Here is an 18,348-nt window from a genome sequence, read left to right on the forward strand (position 1 = left end):
CAGAACACATATTATTTACACAACTATTTACATAGGAAGCTGCCGTACACTGAGTCACGCTAGTGGTCCATCCAACTCGCCACTGTCTACACCAGTGTTTCCCAAACTAGGGTCTCCAGCTGCTTTTGGACTACAATTCCCATCATCCTTGACCACTGGTCTTGCCAGCTAGCTAAGAATGATGGGAGTTGTAGTCCAAAAACAGCTGGAGACCCAAGTTTGGAAAACACTGGTCTACACTGACTAGCAGCGGTTACCCATGGCTTCAAGCAAGCGTCTCTACCAGCCTACCTGGAGATGGCAGGAATCAAATCTTCTGCATGCAAAACAGATTCTATACCACTGACCTACATCTCTTCTCCTTCATTTTAATTTAAAACACCCACACCCATCCCCAAGTGGTAAGTCACTGGAAGATGGAAAGGTTGATTTCCATCACCCCATGACATGTAGTCAAAAGGCAAAGTGAAAATCAACGGGGGTGACAAGTAGAAGAAAAGAATCCCAAGAATATGTATTTATTTGGCAAGATTCATATTCATTGTATCATAAACTGCCTTGTGACCTTCAAATGAAGGTGGTATAGAAGATTTAATCATCATCCACCACCACTTAATCAACAAAAATCTCTAAGCAGTTTACGTAATATGCTGAAGAAATGCAATGGAGACCTTTATGCTCCTGTGTAGTTGGTTTTTTAACAAACACAAACACACACACACACACACACTCCAAGTCAGTAGCTTAGCAGATGTGTTTTGAACAAACTGAAGTTTCAAAGAAGTCTTCAAAAGCAGCCCTACACACAACTCATTGCAGAAATCTAATCTAGAGGTTACCAAAGCACAGGTAACTATGGCCAGGCTCGCTATGATCAAGTTGGAAGACAGAAGCTGTAAAGTCCTTTAGAGCAGGCTTCCTCAACCTTGGGCCTCCAGATGTTTTTGGCCTACAACTCCCATGATCCCTAGCTAGCAGGACCAGTGGCCAGGAATGATGGGAACTGTAGTCTCAAAACATCTGGAGGCCCAAGGTTGAGGAAGCCTGCTTTAGAGGGAGAGCAAACCTGTCCAAACACCATGTAGAACAAATTCAAATCAGAGCCACAAGCGACTCTGATTGTTCTAGGTCTTAACCTTATTTTGCCCAGCACACAGATATATATTCTGTTCCCCTGGCAGCTACTACTGCTTTTTTAAATTAGCCTAATTATTAGACTAGCGTGTATTAAAGTAGACACTAGTCATTGTAAAATCAATAAACCTGAATTCTCAAAACAGCACTTAATTAACTTTCAGTGCAGTACAACCGTCACCTTATGCAGTAGATCCACAAAATTGCAATTCTTTGAACGAAAGAAATGGTTTTAGCTTGGAATGGTGAAGGTTACATTGATAACTAAAATATTTTCAAGCACACGCTACTGAAGTTTCTGTCTATATCACATCTAGAACTGGATCTGCATATCTTAAGCAAACATGACTCCCTATATTGAGCACACCATACTGATGAGATTATATTTAAGGCCCTGCTCTGTATCCAAATAGAATGGGAAGGAAAGTCATCTACAGCAAAGAGCATGGCTCCCACAATTGTGAGCCAAGGCTTGTAGAATGACCTTTCACAGGAGGTTATCAGAAACCTCTATCCCTTTGCTTAACCAGGCATCCCCAAACTCGGCCCTCCAGCTGTTTTGGGACTACAATTCCCATCAACTCTGACCACTGGTCCTGTTAGGGATCATGGGAGTTGTAGTCCCAAAACATCTGGTGGCCGAGTTTGGGGATGCCTAGCTTAAACAGTTATTTAAGGCACATGTATTCAGAAAAGCTTTGAATAATTGATATTCTTTCCGGGTGCTTATGGATTAGTAAACATTTCTGCTATTGTTTTAGATAGTTGTTTTTATCATTTTTGTTATTAGAATTGGTGTAAATGAAAATAGGGAAAGGTTGTGCAGAAAAGATAAGTAGATGTCTCAGTCAAGGCACTCCTTTCCGAAATGAGAAATGAGGTTTTCCTAACAGAGTATACAAAGTCCATTATTTCTGATGCATTGCTTCCATAGACAAACACTGCTTTTGAGCAAGGCTGAAATCCTTTGCAGCTAGCAGCATATCACATTTAACCTAGTGGGACTTACTTCTGAGTAAACATAGAATCGGATGAGGGTAGATAAGACAAGAGTCTTCTTTGACTAAGTAATGGTAATTTTCATGCACTCTTAACATTCTACGCTTTGGGAAATAGCATTTACACCAGAGAAGGGTAGGACAGAAATCTAATAGGTTATTTACTGCTACTAGTACTTCTAAACATTATGCTGGCAATTATCGTTTTACTAAATGTAGATGGGGCTGGGTCTTCTATCTCAAACAAACCTGGGTTTGAGAAGACTGATGGAGGCAGCTTCTGAATACTGTCAAAAGAACACCTGACATATAATTCTAGCAACGTCATGCTGCCTGCCATTCGATGGCAGACCAACTTTGCATGCATGGGGAGGCAGTAAGCAAACTCAACTCCTAATCAGGCACTGCTGATATACCATGACTTGTGCCCAGGGCTGGTTCTAAGCCTGTATGTGCTCAGTTTATACTGGTGGGCAGGGCCTCAGGTACAGACCACAGAGAAGATCACCGCTTCTGTTCCATGGCCCAGGTTATTTAAGCCAGCCCAGGCAATAGGTTCAGCACTGCTGTTGCCAACTTCCCTACCCACCTTCTCTCCTTCTATTTAACTTGTGCTTGGTTTGAAGAGAAGTTAGTCACCAGGTGACAGGGCTGGGAACGATTTTTTTCTCCTCGCCACAAATGGCCTATAGTAATAACAATAACAATGATTTACAAGGGTGCTGGTTGCATTGAGAAGGATCCATAGTTGGATCCCTCTAAGGGCTTTGGATTTGCTTCTTAATGTCTTGGTCGTAGCTCAAGGGACAGGGGCAGGGGCTGGGGTAGGTTGCCATAAACTCAAGTTGGGCCCCACAAGGAATGGCCCATGCTGTGGTGGGTCTAAAAAAATGTCTCATGGTTGTCCAGCAAGTTGACTGGGCCTGTTACCAACCAGAAGATCTTTGCCATGACAAACCTATAGATGCTGTTACCCACAGAAGTTTTGATGATATCAAACCAATCATCTGATCTTGTAGCGTTTCATTGCTACTGCATGACTTGTCTAGATGTGGCTGGTGCACCAAGATAATGGACATTCAAAAAAAAACAACGCACAACAACAACACAGGTATCTGGATAAACAATCAAACACTACTAAGTCCTTCATAGTTCCAGTCCTCGCATGCATGGCACTGCAAATACTTCTAGATTGTGGTGCTCCACAGAAGGGGCATTTGCATTGTGCTGATAATGCAAGTCAGCAGTATAAAGTTGAAAGCCTCCATGCAGTACCAGCCACGGCAAGGGGCATACAGTGTTGGCTCAGAGGTTTTAGGCTGGCTAATTTCATAATCAAAGCACAATACAAAACAGAATGCTCTGGAGTACCAAGCATTACCTCACCACCAAATGCCAACAGAATGAGGACACTACATATAAACTGCTGTTAAGTTCACATCAGCCTTTTCACTTGAGAAGTCAAGGTTGACCCTACCCCAAAGCAATCAATACCACAAGACAGTTTAAAGACTTCTGTTGCCGAACAATGTTAAGTGGACTCTGCTGTTAGACTGGCATATAAAAATGTTTATAGCAACTACTCCAAACAAATAGCAGACTCAACACCATACTTTGCCATTCTTCTTTTGACAGAAACAAAGAGCAATGTGTTATATGTATAAAAATAAAAATGGCATTATTCAGTCCTAAGAGAGCTCTGCACAATGGTAAGTCAGCTTCTGTCAACCCTGCAGCTTACTTCATAAAGTGTATAGACCTTTTAGATAATGGGAAATAGAAAAATACAGGTAATACATGGTCTACGTGCAACAAAACTATAACAGTGTACAACACTAAGAAAACATGCCCAGCTGCAAGGCCTTATTCTAATAAACTCATTATCGCTACTACGAATCATCATCTTGAATTCTATATTCAAACAAAAAAAAGAACATTACAGCATCCAAGTACACAAGCTGCGTTTGTTTCCACATTTATTAGTATGCTAGTAATTAGTGTTCTCTCAGCAGAGCAAAACAAACACTTCACCCTAAAATGCAGACTACTCATTTTTACAGGCATCCTTAGAACAATTATATTTAGATATAAAGGAAACTAGTGTTTTAATGTGCTATAGTCACAGTAGCTCAAGCAGAGAACTGCCTATTTGCTTCTGGCATTACTGGAGAAGACAGAATGAATACAGACCCCATAACGAATCTGGCAAGCCATAACAGGAAAACTAGTAAGCCTTCTGTGCAAACTGCAAAATTATTTGACCATGTAAGAATTTGGCTGGCTTAGTTAAAGCAACGTGTCCTCACGGGGAGACAGTCTTGCTGTGCAAGAGCACTGCTGAGCTGGAGGAAGGGGAGAGGGAGAATCATCAACCAGGTCTATATATAAAAGCAACTTCCAATGTTGTGCCGCCATTTGTGAAATGGGATTTTTGTCCATCCTCCATTCACCCACATGCCCCCAAAATATGCTCTGAAGAGTGCCCTAAACCTTCCGGAGTGGATTTTGGGAGTACAAGCGATGAAGGCTGCAAGAGGAAATGTAACTTCCATTTCATTACACTGGCTCTAACCCATAGCAGTGGCGGAGCTTCAAACTCCGGTGGGTGGTGTGGAGAGCAGGTGGGGGCATGGCGCCCAGCATGTGGGGGGATTAGCCATGATGGTACCCCACTGGGATCGTGCCGCCGGGGTGATGCGCTCTCCCCGCACCCCTGTTCCTCCGCCAGTGAGCCATAGCCTTAATTTTATTTTATTTTTAATGTTGTTGTTTTTTCATTTTGCAATATAATAAATTATAATAAAATAAAAAAGAAATAAGAATCATTACAAATATCTTGACTGTCTTTGCATTGTTCACCTATAAGAGCATACAAGGTATCATGCATGACAAGATAATACATTGTCACACCATACAAATAACATACAAAAACATTCTAATCAAGGAACCAGTCCCCAGTCCACCATGAGACTGTGGAGGAGTCTTTGCCTGCTCTTCCTGCCTCATATAAGATATAAACATTTGCTGTGCCATGTAGAAAGAACAGGGGCTTGCCCTTCTCCTAAGCCATATGAATTTCGCATGCTAGTTTTTTCTGCCACTGCTACTATTTGGTACAATGCTTCACCATAGTCTTAAATCCCGTGGTCTTAAATTTTGTATTTTAATGTTGTGAACTGCCCTGTGATCTCTGGAAAAAGGGGGGCATACAAATTTAATCAATACAAATATAAAAAATTATCCCCAGCCTTTCTTGCATTTCTTCCCATGTTGATTTTCTCCCTTTATTGTGTGATCCCATTCAGGCCACCAGGTATCACCCATTGTTGAAGCTTTCTGGGCACACCTTGACCAAGTAAGCCAACACATACGCCTTTACAAGACCATATTTTGTCTGGATTCCATGAATGGTTACACAGAATCGCACAGCAGAAAAGCCAGTCACGAGAAACATCTTGACAAAGCAACAATGAACAATACATGCACATCCTTCATTGGAACCTCTCTATAGCTCAAAGTGGTGACAGATGCATTAGCAGGGAATAGAAATGCACTCATTGACCTAATCCTTGACTTGCACATGTTCAAGTTGCCATTTGCACAGAGTCTGTTCAATGCAGCCTTACAAATGGCCTGTCCCCCTAACATTTTCTAGGTATGAGTCATGCATGTGGATCACAGGAGTGTAAAGGGAACCTTGGATGTATAGATGTCAGGGGTGGAGGATGGAGGCATGATCCCAACTCCCTGCCCTGCAATTGTTAATGGTTTCTGAACAAGTGCGCACATCTGTACAGAGCCAATGTTGTGCTTTGATAGAACAACAGGTGCTTTCTTAAAGACAATACTGCACAATGTGAAACCCTTGCTTAAAAATGGCTTGTATTTGTTATCAAAGACAAATCCCATGGCTAATCTTCTGGTTGGCTGGCTTTTGATACTTTTATAAATCTCCTAATGTTTGCAACAGTATATTGTTTAAGGATCATGTGTTTGCTTTTCAAGAGTTGCTTTTTGCTTTGTTGCCTTCACGGCCCGGTCAACGAGTGATGATAGATTTTGAGAGCACAGCATCACAGCTTGAAAATGGGAGCTGACATATTTGAGATTCACAGCACACTTACACAAGCAAACAAGGAAAAAAAACACACAGCAGGGATAAAAAAAATCCCATGAGAATGAGTAGTAAGATAGGTGCCACTTTTACAAAAACAGGCACACATGCACTTGGGTAGAACTGAAATGTGATCAGATTTTCCTTTTTATTAAATGCAAAAAGAAAAAGAAGTAGTGCAGCAATAACTTGGAAAGCACATTCATGGAAACAAAATCAATTGGTGATGGGAAAGAGGATAACACATGGAGTCTGAAGCAAACGGACACAGGGGCAGGAGAGAGAGAGAAAGAGAAGATAATAATGTTGTAAATAAAGTCGTTTATCAGATAATGCATATTTTTTTTTCAAAGCTGAAAGATAACTTTAGGCAAAGGTATGTGTGGCAACTTCAGTTCCATTGATCAAAGTATCACTTCATTCATAAGGAACAAAGCCTGTTGAGACTGCAGCGAAACAGATGGCAATGTATGCTGCAGTTTATTTCCTACGTTTATATGTTGCCCAAAAGCAATTATCAGAGTGGCTACAACTGTATCACAGCACAAGGCAGGCAGTAGAATGTTAAAAGAAGGAGCCAATGAGGTCTGGGTCCCACTTCAGTGTAAATACTGTATCCCAGTAGCTCTACGTTTACAAAATGTTCACCCTATATGCCTTTTTTAAAACTACAATTCTGACAGAGCAGTCTTATACCTGTCTACTTAGACTCAGACACACACACACATACACACTGGATATTGGATGAGTGACGCATATGAACTACACTGCAAAACTGCTTTGTTTTGAGAAGTATTCTTGTGCATGGTATATAAATGGAAACTCAGCTATAAAACCAAGTGTGAATTCAAATATTGTACCTTGGATACATGGAAGATCTATTTAGAATGATTATTTAGAATAGGTGTGGTCTGTGTGGAAGAGGAATATGGCCAATATTTATGTTAAGCGATACTTGATAGGTACCCAAAGAATTTTCATGTAAAGAAGAAAACTAACACCTGAAAGATGCCCACTTCATTTACTGATAGAATTATTTTTAATACATTTCCACACACTCTAGCCGCTGAAAACTGTTCACCAACATTAATCAATAATACACCAAAGCAGATCTTTAAAAAAAGCCAAGAATTTAAATGCATGAATTATTTGTGGTGGAACACTTCTTTCAGAGGCTCTCAATCATACCATAAATTTTGCACAAGTTAAACAGAATATGTTATCAAAGTATCAGCATGGCAAAGTTTGCAGCTTACATCTCACCTTTTAAAAATTCAATTCCACATAGATTCTCGATTTTTTTAAAGATATGAGTATCATGAAACAGTCTGTACTTACAGTGTAGCACATGAAACTGTCTTAACGAAAAAATGTTTACTACTTACAGTCAACCCAAACTTTGCAGTTACAAGCATTGATCAGGCAGCACACTTTTTAATGGTTGGAAATACACTACATAAACACAAGTTTTTCCAAAATAATGTCCTTGTATTCTGCACTGTAGTCCTTACAACAATCTTGCAAAGCAGGTGAGCAGGAGAAACTAAGCAGGGAGTCAGGCCTGTTTCACATGGAGTAGCAAACACAACATTCACTCTCTTAGCATCCATTATGCATGAGATTTGACAAAGGTCACAGCAACATTCCTCAATGGGAAACCTATACTGCTCTTAAACCAGGCTCTGACCAAGGCAAAATATCCCCCAACTACTTTTATTATATATTTATTGCATTAATATCCCACCAAGGAGCTCAATGTGGTATATATGATTCTCACCCCCCCATTAATCCCACAGCAACCCTGAGGTTGCTTAAGCTGAGGGGCAGTGACTGGCCCAAGGCCACCCAGTGAGCTTCAAGGCTGAGTGCAGATTTGAACCCTGGTCTCCCAGGTTTTAGTTTGACACTCTAACCACTTCACAAATCCATTGTCTTGCAACCACAGCTAGAGGTAGCAGAAACCAGGTTGCTACCATGAACCTCATCACTTGCTTAGCAGAGAGATATCCAAGATTTTTCAATGAGTGACAAAAGAGACAATGCTATTCCATTCATCTGCTCATGGGAGCACTGCTTTTTTATTCTGTTGGACCATTTAACTGGAGAATAAACCAAATTGGAGAATCATTAAAGATATGCTGGACATCCTGCTTCCTTTATCAGGCCATCCCAGCTGAGTTCATGTGTCAGACTTACAAAGAGCTCACTACAAGAATTCCACCTAGACCACATACAGCAGTACCTTGTGTTGCGTAACCTCCAGGTTACGGAATCTTCAGGTTACGGCCATGGCAAACCCAGAAGTGTATACTTCTGGGTTTTGCTGCTCACGCATGCGCAGAAGCGCTCCACATGTCGTACACATGTGCAGAAGCACTCTGTGCTCTGCACGTGTGCAGAAGTGCTCTATCACGCTGCGTGTATGAGCAGAAGCAGCGCCTCTAGTTACCCCAAAATGAATTAAATCCGTAACCAGAGGTACCACTGTACTGTGTTTACATGGGGTTGGAGCACTTGTAAATGTCTACTCTAAACAGAAGGTTACATAAGTGTTTCTGTTCATAGCAAGATGTTGCTTTGTCACAAAACTCTGTGCAGTATGGATGTAAGTATCAGCCATATAAGATATGAACTACAGGCTGGCATTGCACTTTGATACTTTATTATTTCATTAAAGAAACTTTTTGTCAAACTGAAGCTGGACAAGGGAAAGCAACTTACTGGCGATTTTCACATTGTGATTAAAAAGGGGGGAAATCCTGTACATTCAAGTCACCATCTTATCTAAACTTCCATTCATTGCAGCCAACACAATGACTGTGCATCCCCAAGCGATTAAGCACAATTCTAGTGCTACATGACCAGATAAAAACTCACTCTGGCACACCAATATCATCCAGTGGAATCCATGTGCTTCAGGAGTTCATTTGAAGGTGGAGACCTAACCACGGACAAGATCAGTTTTGTCCAGCCTACAAGCATTGCATTTCAGAAGAGAGGTTGAAATGTGAGCAATTCTCACACCCACTAAAAGGGGGTATCTCAATCCAGACCCAAAGCCTATTATTCCTTTTCTTCATGGAAGAACACACGAAAATGTCCCTTTACGGAAACCCTAAAATCAGAAAGACTTGAACATGACACACAGGAGAAACAAATATGACAAGAGTAGAATTTTACTTATTCTCATCACAGGAATGACTTGCAGGCATTCTTCAAACAGGCCGAAAGACAAAAATTATTCTGAAGCAATCCTTAGAGAAGCAAGTGCTTTCTCAAAAGGAATGGCCTCGTTCATATTCAATGACACAACTAGATCGTTTTAGATTTTATGCTGGAGCTCCCAGAAAGAGACAAGCAAAACCAATCACTTATAGAATCATGGAATGGTAGAGTTGGAAGGGATGCTATGGGCCATCTAGTCCAACATCTTGCAATGCAGGAATCTCAATGAAAGCATCCATTTCTGTAGGGGGAAAAACCTCACACCTAAACAGGGTCATGTTTCCACAACAACATAGGAATCTGTTGAAAGGAAAAGCAATAACAAAAAACCCTCCAACATTTCGCCAATGAAAATAGGGACATCCTAAGGAAAAGTAGGACATTCTGACATTCTGGGATCAAATCAGAAACCATGATGGCTTTTCTAAATTAGGGATGTCCATGGAAAATAGGAAAATTGGAAGGTCTGCGGTTCCCAGGATCAAGAGAGTTCTGTAATCTCTCAGATAGCCCAAGACAAAAGCTAACCCCAGTAGTTGCTAGGATCCTTCAACTATTATTTCATCCCCCCCCAACATCATCACTGGGTCCCTCCAGCCTTTGCTGGAAGGTACAAACAATTCAAGCACTCACTGTACACACATTAGTCTTAATGCACAGCACTTTACATTTGCTTACATTGAACCTCATTTGCCATTCCCCTGTCTGAAGAGGTGTGGAGGTTTGAGGGAGAGAGGGAGAGCTCTTTAGTCACCAGAATGATTTGGCTCTCTCATTGCTTACCCTTGACTCAGATAATTTATGTAATTGCGTTGAGCCTAAAACAAATCTCTTAGGAACCCAACTGCTTTCTTTCCCCCTGCTGTGAGGAATCTGAGTTTATTCCTGCTCTGCTTCTTGTTCTTTCTGATGCATCGAGATAACCTGGCCTCTTATCCCACAACAACAATTTTTTTCTGAGAAAATAAATTAGTATGGATGAGTAAATTTCACCAGGGGGGAGTCGCATGTTGAACACACCTTTGAAATCACAACAGCTACTATGATTCCTGACACCAACCTGTATCTCATGTGCCTGGTTGTCACATGGACCATAATATGTGAATAGAGCGTTTCCGCACAAGGTTTAATCTACGTCCATATTCCTCATTCCATGGAGGAGCCCTATATAGGTACACCTATGTACACAGGTGGAAAGAACCCCTTCATCGCATAGCCACCAAATGCCAGCACAAACCGCTGGTGTAGAATAGGGGGAACACAGCAAGACAATTCAACCCCCTCCTATGCATTTTCAACACATGAGGGGTGTCATGTGAATCCCCATTCATCTTTCAGTAAATGTCATTGTTTCTTTTGCATCCAGAATTTATGGATGACACATAGCTCCAAATCCCCTCATGCCTGCTACCAACCGCTTCATATACAATAGATGTTAAATCGCATGGGTAACATGATTTATTCCCGCAGTATAACTCCATGTAGGGAAATTAAACTCATCCAAATATTCTTTCGAGCAGCCCATGGAGTGAAGCCACAGCAAAGCACTTCCAAATCCTGTAAGCCATCCAGGAAGATACCATGGTCAATGATATCAAAAGCTCCTGAAAAGGCAAGGAGAATCAACAGGGTTGTGCGTCCCACAACTTCTCAGCTGACAAAGATCATTGATCATGCCAATCAAGGTAGCTTCAATCTCTAGGCCTAACCAGCAAGGCCAGTGGTCAAGGTTGATGGGAGTTATAGTCCATCAAGACAGATTCTCCATCCCTTGTTTAAATGTATACATTTTCATAAGTCTCACAGGACAGGTTTAATATGAATCAAAATGTGGGGTAGTAACAAATTAAGACAAATCAAATGAAGTAGGTACTCGAGAAACAAGGGCTGTTTAAGAGCAATAGTATTCATTATTCTATCATTTAACTTTAAATAGTCCTTTCAAGTGGTCCTAACATAAAATAGATTAATACTGAGAGGATTTTTAAATCAAGGCCATTTCAATATTCCAGTAGCCAAATACTGTTAATATTATAGGAGCACGATTTCTGTTCTCATCCTGAAGCAAAGTTCTTAACCTGAGGTACTATTTCTGGGTTAGCGGAGTCTGTAACCTGAAGCATCTGTAACCTGAAGCCTATGTAACCTGAGGTACCACTGTATGCCAATTTGCCAGTTTTAACCAGACTTTTAAAAAATCACTGAGGCAAATCAACTGTTCTTGTCAACAGCTGAAGTGGATTCCACTGCTCTGTATACTAATTGTGGCAGATCCCACCTCCGTATAATTCTATATACTCTATAACCACCACAAGTTGTCTTATGGTTTTTGTGCAAGGTAAAACTTTCATACTTGGAGACTCAGGCAGAAGTTGAGCAAATAAGAAAGTTTTATTTAACAGAACGAAGTTGATAAAACAAAGGTTGTGTCAGGAGATAGAATTCTTTCAGTTAACAGTTACCGTAACTTATTTGTAATAAAAAAAAATCCTTCCTTAGAGGAAGCACCTTAGAGACCAACTAAGTTTGTTATTGGTATGAGCTTTCATGTGCATGCACACTTTTTCAGATACACTGAAATAGAAGTCACTAGACCCTTATATATAGTGAGAGGGTAGGGAGGGGTATTACTCAGAAGGGTGGTGGGAATGGGTGATTGGCTGATAGGTGTGGTAAACCTGTTGACGACTTAATGATTGCAATTGGTCTTACAGGAAAAAGCAAGGGGTGAGATGGCTAAAAATAGCTTTATCATGTATAATGAGATAAGAATCCAATGTCTCTATTCAGACCAGGTCTCTCCATGGTTTTAAGTTTGGTAATAAGTTGCAGTTCAGCAACTTCTCTTGTGAAGCAACTTCTCTTTCCAGTCTCTTTCTCTTTTTTATTTTGTTTCGACTATGGCAGACCAACATGCCTACCTGCCTGTAACTAGAACTTATTTATAGTTATATAAAATCTAGTGGATGTTACAAGCTTCTAAACCACCAGGGAATGGGAAGAGGTGTTTGTGGGGGGTTTTCTGTCATAGTTGCCAAGATTACTTGACCAGCCTGAGATGGAACTGCTCATAGTACCCTTCCCGACAAGTCAAGGTCCACCTTGGGCAGTAAGCCTTTGGGCAACCCTGCAGATATAAGATAACCAAATTCACAACTCCGTGGGGAGTGGAGAAGAAAGAGTTGCTCAGGAAATTTATCTGTGAAGGTTTGAGTTTGCCTGGTCCTTTTGTTGCTTACTTTTAGATGGTGACAAAGACTGTTATATTTCAGCGAACTTTTAGAAATCCTCCTCCTCAGCTTGGTTTATGTTGCTTTCCCTTGTCTGTTTTTAAAAGGATGCTGTTGGTTCCACTGATTTTTTGTTTTGTTTTCATTGTTTACCTTTCATTGTAAATATTTGTTAGAAACACAGAAGGCAAGTGCTGAAAATGAGTAAAAAAATTAGTTACAGCTTTCAGTAAAATGGGCAATGTTTCCTCCGCTTGGGGAAAAGATGGAGGAATGATAATACTGACATTTGAGACTGTTCGGTTCAAAGGTAGTTCCAATAAAGTCAACGTTCTTCATTTCAGAGCTTCAACTATGGAGGTGTCATTCAACACATGAACACATAAAGGTTAAGGAATTGTAGCAGCATGTTGTTTACACAGGTTTCAGCATTTCTGACATACAGAAAATGCTCAATTCATTAATGCCTTGAGCAGCCAAACAGATCAATATTTCCCCACATCTAGCACTGCTTACTTACCAGGATGAGCAGAGTTATGTTTTCATTTTCATCTTTGTAAATGGATCATAAAGTTTTATCAGTGGTGTAATAACCACTCTGTAAGCCTATCACTTTGATTCTTAATGTTACACTTGTCTAAACTGATAAAATACTACAAATGTGTTTTCTCCCCCAGAATGCCAGGGAATTGCGATAAGACACCTTTAATTTCTTCATTTCTTAGAGCTGGAATCACTTTGAAAGAGTATCAAGGAGATATAGCAGCATATCAAACCTCTTAGTCAGGGGAGAATAATAGTCTGCCTTTCACAGTATGGCGTGGAGCTGGTAAGGGCATTTGTATAGCTTTTCTTAAAAAAAAAAAAATACTTGATAGCAGAATGTATTTTTTTTTAATGCTACCTCCAAGATAGAAAAATATCTGATGCTTGTCAAAAAGGCAAAAAAAGGCAAAAAAAAAAGTAATGGCAGCAGCATTCAGCTAAATAAATAAATAAATAATGGCTCTATACCCATCTCCAAATCCAGCTCTAACTAATTAACAGTGTAAATGATATCACAGATAATATCTCAGGAGAGCGAGCTAAGATGCTTCACATTTCACAGCAAATAATGTGGAGCTTAGGGAAATCCTTTCCTTTGGTTTCCCTCACTTCACCCTTTGAAGTACCATTTGATCACAATGTAATGAGTTCATATGATCAAATGCACGTGTTTGCTCCAATAACAGACTGGCCCTACATGAAAAGGAGTTAAGATCTCAGCTATGTTTTCTCAGCCAAGGTTTAAAATCAAGTTCAGCTTATCTCCAAAGCCAAGTCTCTTCTTCTGTCCCTGAGAGTATTCCACCATAGATAATCCCAACCCATTTTGCAGTACAGTTCAGTATTTCTCCTCAAATCTCACCAAGGTAACAGCTTTCTTTCTACTTAAAGCCTTGCAAACATTGTTCTGTTCAAATTAACTGAATAATACCATAACAGCCCTGAGTGCTCACTGGAAGGACAGATTGTGAAGCTGAGGCTCCAATACTTCGGCCACCTCATGAGAAGAGAAGACTCCCTAGAAAATACCCTGATGTTGGGAAAGACTGAGGGCACAAGAAGGGGATGACAGAGGACGAGATGGTTGGACAGTGTTCTCGAAGCTACGAACATGAGTTTGACCAAACTGTAGGAGGCAGTGGAAGACAGGAGTGCCTGGTGTGTTCTGGTCCATGGGGTCATGAAGAGTCAGACATGACTAAACGACTAAACAAAAACAGCCATAACCCTCAAAGGGTTCATTAAGAATCTTTTCAAATCAAGGCACACCTGACAGGGTCTATCCTATCACAGATCCAAGACAGCCACTGTTCAGTTGCTTGTACCACTTTAGTTCCACAAAATGGTGGCAACAAGCCAACCATGCAAGAAACAATTTAATAATCTGAATACACAAAGTCACTCAGGAGGTTCATGTCACACATTGTCTTCCTTGCCAGTCCTTGAAATATGTGTTCCAGTCACTCCTGAGGACATTCTCTCACAATGACAAAAGCCTTGGAGACAAGGCACCCTGAGTGAGAATAAAATTTGGCACCCCCAAATGGATCTTCCAGTATGGATCTTCTCTATTTTCAACCCCACAACTTGATGCCCTCTGTGGGGGAACTGTTCACACCACCCAAAATCTGATCATGTCAGAATGAACAAAGAGGAGAGGCACCTTCCAGTCAGTTCTGAGCAGCAGAATAGATAGATTGGTACAAATCAGTGTGGGCCATTTGAGGAGGACCTATTAGGGGACCTGTGCTTACCTCAATTGAACTTTTAATCTAACATTTCAACAGGGACGTATATCTTATCAAACACCACTGGCCAAAGGTTTGCAACACACCTAATTTTGTTACCTTTAAACAAAAGAATACAATCTGCCTGAGGCACAAAGAAAGATGGCTAACTTCACTTCCAAGACTGGTGGAAGTCTTAAATTTTGGGTCAGTTTTAGTAGTGGAAAAAATCATCATTTGAAGAACTTATTGGAAACTAAAACATTCTTAAGCAAAGGTAACATAAGTTTTACAACAGACAAGTATTTACAAGGCTAATACTATAACAGAAAAGTGCCACAATTGGTTAAAAGCAATACTTAAATTGTAATCTCCCAACACAATGTTTTTCAAGAAATAAGAGAAACCCATGAATACGAGAGAGTGCACACACTACCCAAGTACAAAGTACAGCACAGAATCAGTGCTTATAAGAATATTTAAGAATAAATACAAATTAATATTCTGTCAGGAACTATTTTGCAGGGATCTTTATTAACACAGCACATGAAGTGGCTTCTTGGTTTAGTTTAGAAGGAACCCACTCCAATATATTAGCATTTAGAATTCTTAGCCATATATGCAATTCAACATACTAGCGGGGAGGGGCGGGGGCGGGTTTAAAGCTCAGCAAAGAGGAGCACATACAAAACTCTGCATTTCCCTTTCCTTCCCCAGAAGCAAACTCTTTTCTTTCTTTTGCTGAATCAGGCTTCTCTTGCCTTACCAACTAAGCTGGCTGAATCAGTTCAGGAGATGACAAACTGATCATTCCATACTGAAACGATCCATCAGCCACTTCAACTTTTAGCAGAGACAGCAACTTGATGCAGCTACATACAATACAAAACGGGAGGGAGGACTGATTTATTCTCAGGTTTGGACTACAAATCAGTAGATCAATTGAAGCGAACATTTATCATAAATGATGATGAGCTTTTACATTCTCCTTCTCCTGTATACACTCCAAGGATTTGTAAATGCAGGAGTTAAATGGGGCCAGTTAGATACGACATGTCCTAATCCCATTAGAGGCTCAAAGTACTTTTCCTCCTTTTTATAAACACTGTATTAAGAACTAGGAAAAACAATTGATCATGACTAATTTATTAAACAAGTTTTACTTCCTTCTTTTAGGTTGTGAGTTGTCCAATTATTTTTCACTACTCATTGATGAAAATTGTTTCCTAATTACATTTTCTCTCTTTTTTTCATAGGAGCTGTTCAGCATCTGCAATATCCAAGAATTCAACTGTGCTAACTTGGCGTCAAACAGAAACACTACAGATGGACACATGAATACTATTCTAAATAATCCGTATCAAAGGTAGGAAAGCTAAAGCACTTGTTGGACCCCAACTCGCATCAACCCCAGGCAGCATGTCCAATGGGTCAGGCATCTGGAGGGCCACACGTCCCCCATCTGTGATTTATGCCAATAAGTTTTAATGAGATAATACACCTTTTCTAGAACTGCTTTCTAGAACTTTTCTAGAACGTTTGCATTTTCAGTACAACAGGATAATAGCAAGCAAGCAAGCAAGCATTCATTGTGGGGAGTCTTTTAAGTAAGAATTGCTTCTGTGCAATTGCTTTTTCCTTAAACTTGACCCTTACAGAGTCCAAATGGGAAAACCTTTAATAAATTTACTAGGATTAAAAGCATCATTGATGGAACAATTTCTTTTTAAAGCATATTGGAATGCATCTGCACCCATCAATACTTTTAACTTACAAAATAATAGTCTCTTCAAGGGCATAGGCTCCTCATGCTACAGTAATGTGATCTTACTACACATTCTCTCCCCACACTCCCTCCACAGTTGACAAACATTACAGAATGACCAGACTGAGACTTGAAATTCAACTTTGAAAAGTTGCTTTTTTTGGGATCTTATAGTTAGCATTTAACTGTAAAGATAGACAATAAGGCCTTAGATAGTAGGCTACTCATAAATCTTGTTAGGAATCAACAAAACTCTTTAGGAAGTGGGTATGAGATTTAAAAAGATAAAGGGGGGGAGGAGACATCGTTGTGTAGCTGTCGGCAAATGACTCAAATTCAGTGATTTAAGGAATCGTGCTCTCAGATTACAGCCACACTTAGCAGCATAGGTCAACAGTTACTATGAAGAAGAAATTGTGATTGCAGACACCTCAAACTTTACCTTACCCCTTAAAGCAGGCAGCAGGGATCTCTCTTTCTTGTCATCACATTTGTTACATTCACTGAAGTATAAAAGCAGAAAGACATCCACAAGCACCCACATCAGAGAAGTGGCAAGAACCACCTTGCAGTAGACAAATCTCCTCATTCTTTGTTCAGTTATTAGTAGTAAAGATGGGTACTGCTTTGATGGTGTATCCAAGCCAAAGATGCCAGCATGAACGCAATGTTGAGAACATCCCACTGAAAATTAAGAGAAAGGGAGATTCAAATTAAATAGCGAGTAAACAATAAATTCTCACATTCTTTTTTTTTTGCTTTTTTATTGTTTGCCTTTTGAATAAATTATTGATTTCTGTTGCTTTCCATAAAATGTAAGAAAATGAGATCACATAACAGACCTAAATGTTTTCAGAAAGAAACTTTCAAACAACATACAGAGCAGGTGTTTTATCAATGATTGCTTTGAAGCTTTGAGTTTTCAGGCTCTGCATATTTTTTTTTACCACAATTACATTCATTAGTCATTTTCTACAAAGAAACGTGTCTGCAAGTGATTTACAAATCAATAAAATATGAACAACAAAAACATGCTAGAAATCAGATACAAAAATAAAACTAGATGCAATAAACAGAATTCCTTAAGCGCTCAACCAACATTACTCTAAGAAGGAAAACTCCTTTCCACCCTACTAAGCAATGAACATGACAAAAGCAGCAATAACAAATCTTTATAAATCTATGCTGGTTCAGAAGAGGAGCTCCTCATAGGTATCAAACAAGCATAACCTTACGATCTAAGTGAGGTCTCTCAAGTGGAAGTACTTATCACAGTGACACCTGGCCAAGTAACAAAGATGGCTAGATTTTAGAGCATTTTCACCAGATTTGATAAGAAGTGCCAATCTAGGTGCATCTCTTTCCCACAGACGCATTTGTATTTATTTCTTATTTTTTGCTGACTATGTGAAAATGGGGAGGTATGACGCAACTCCCTTAAATGGCATTTGCCATACTTGATCAGATTTACACACAAAAATATCATCTCCAGTATTGAGCCCACAACTGGATCTAACCAACACTAAGCATAGGCTAACTTCTTTTGAAAACCATTCTTCTTCTTTTGAAAACATACAACTGTATCGATCTGTTCAAATAATTGATTTCA

The 18,348-nt window shown here is 39.9% G+C and overlaps 1 protein-coding gene across 2 annotated transcripts in view; it reads right to left on the reverse strand.

Annotated features, from left to right (window-relative positions):
• The window catches only part of GALNT13 (polypeptide N-acetylgalactosaminyltransferase 13), a 152,602-nt gene that overhangs the window by 116,051 nt on the left and 18,203 nt on the right, over positions 1–18,348 (reverse strand). For both annotated transcript variants that reach the window (XM_083579131.1, XM_083579132.1), the window contains exon 2: positions 17,187–17,423. In XM_083579131.1, the coding sequence (XP_083435257.1) occupies positions 17,187–17,328 (142 nt within the window). In that variant the 5' untranslated portion in view covers positions 17,329–17,423. The remainder of the gene's footprint in view (positions 1–17,186; positions 17,424–18,348) is intronic.

The sequence above is a fragment of the Podarcis filfolensis genome (genome assembly GCF_964270895.1).
Source record: "Podarcis filfolensis genome assembly, chromosome: 1".
Lineage (NCBI taxonomy): Eukaryota > Metazoa > Chordata > Lepidosauria > Squamata > Lacertidae > Podarcis > Podarcis filfolensis.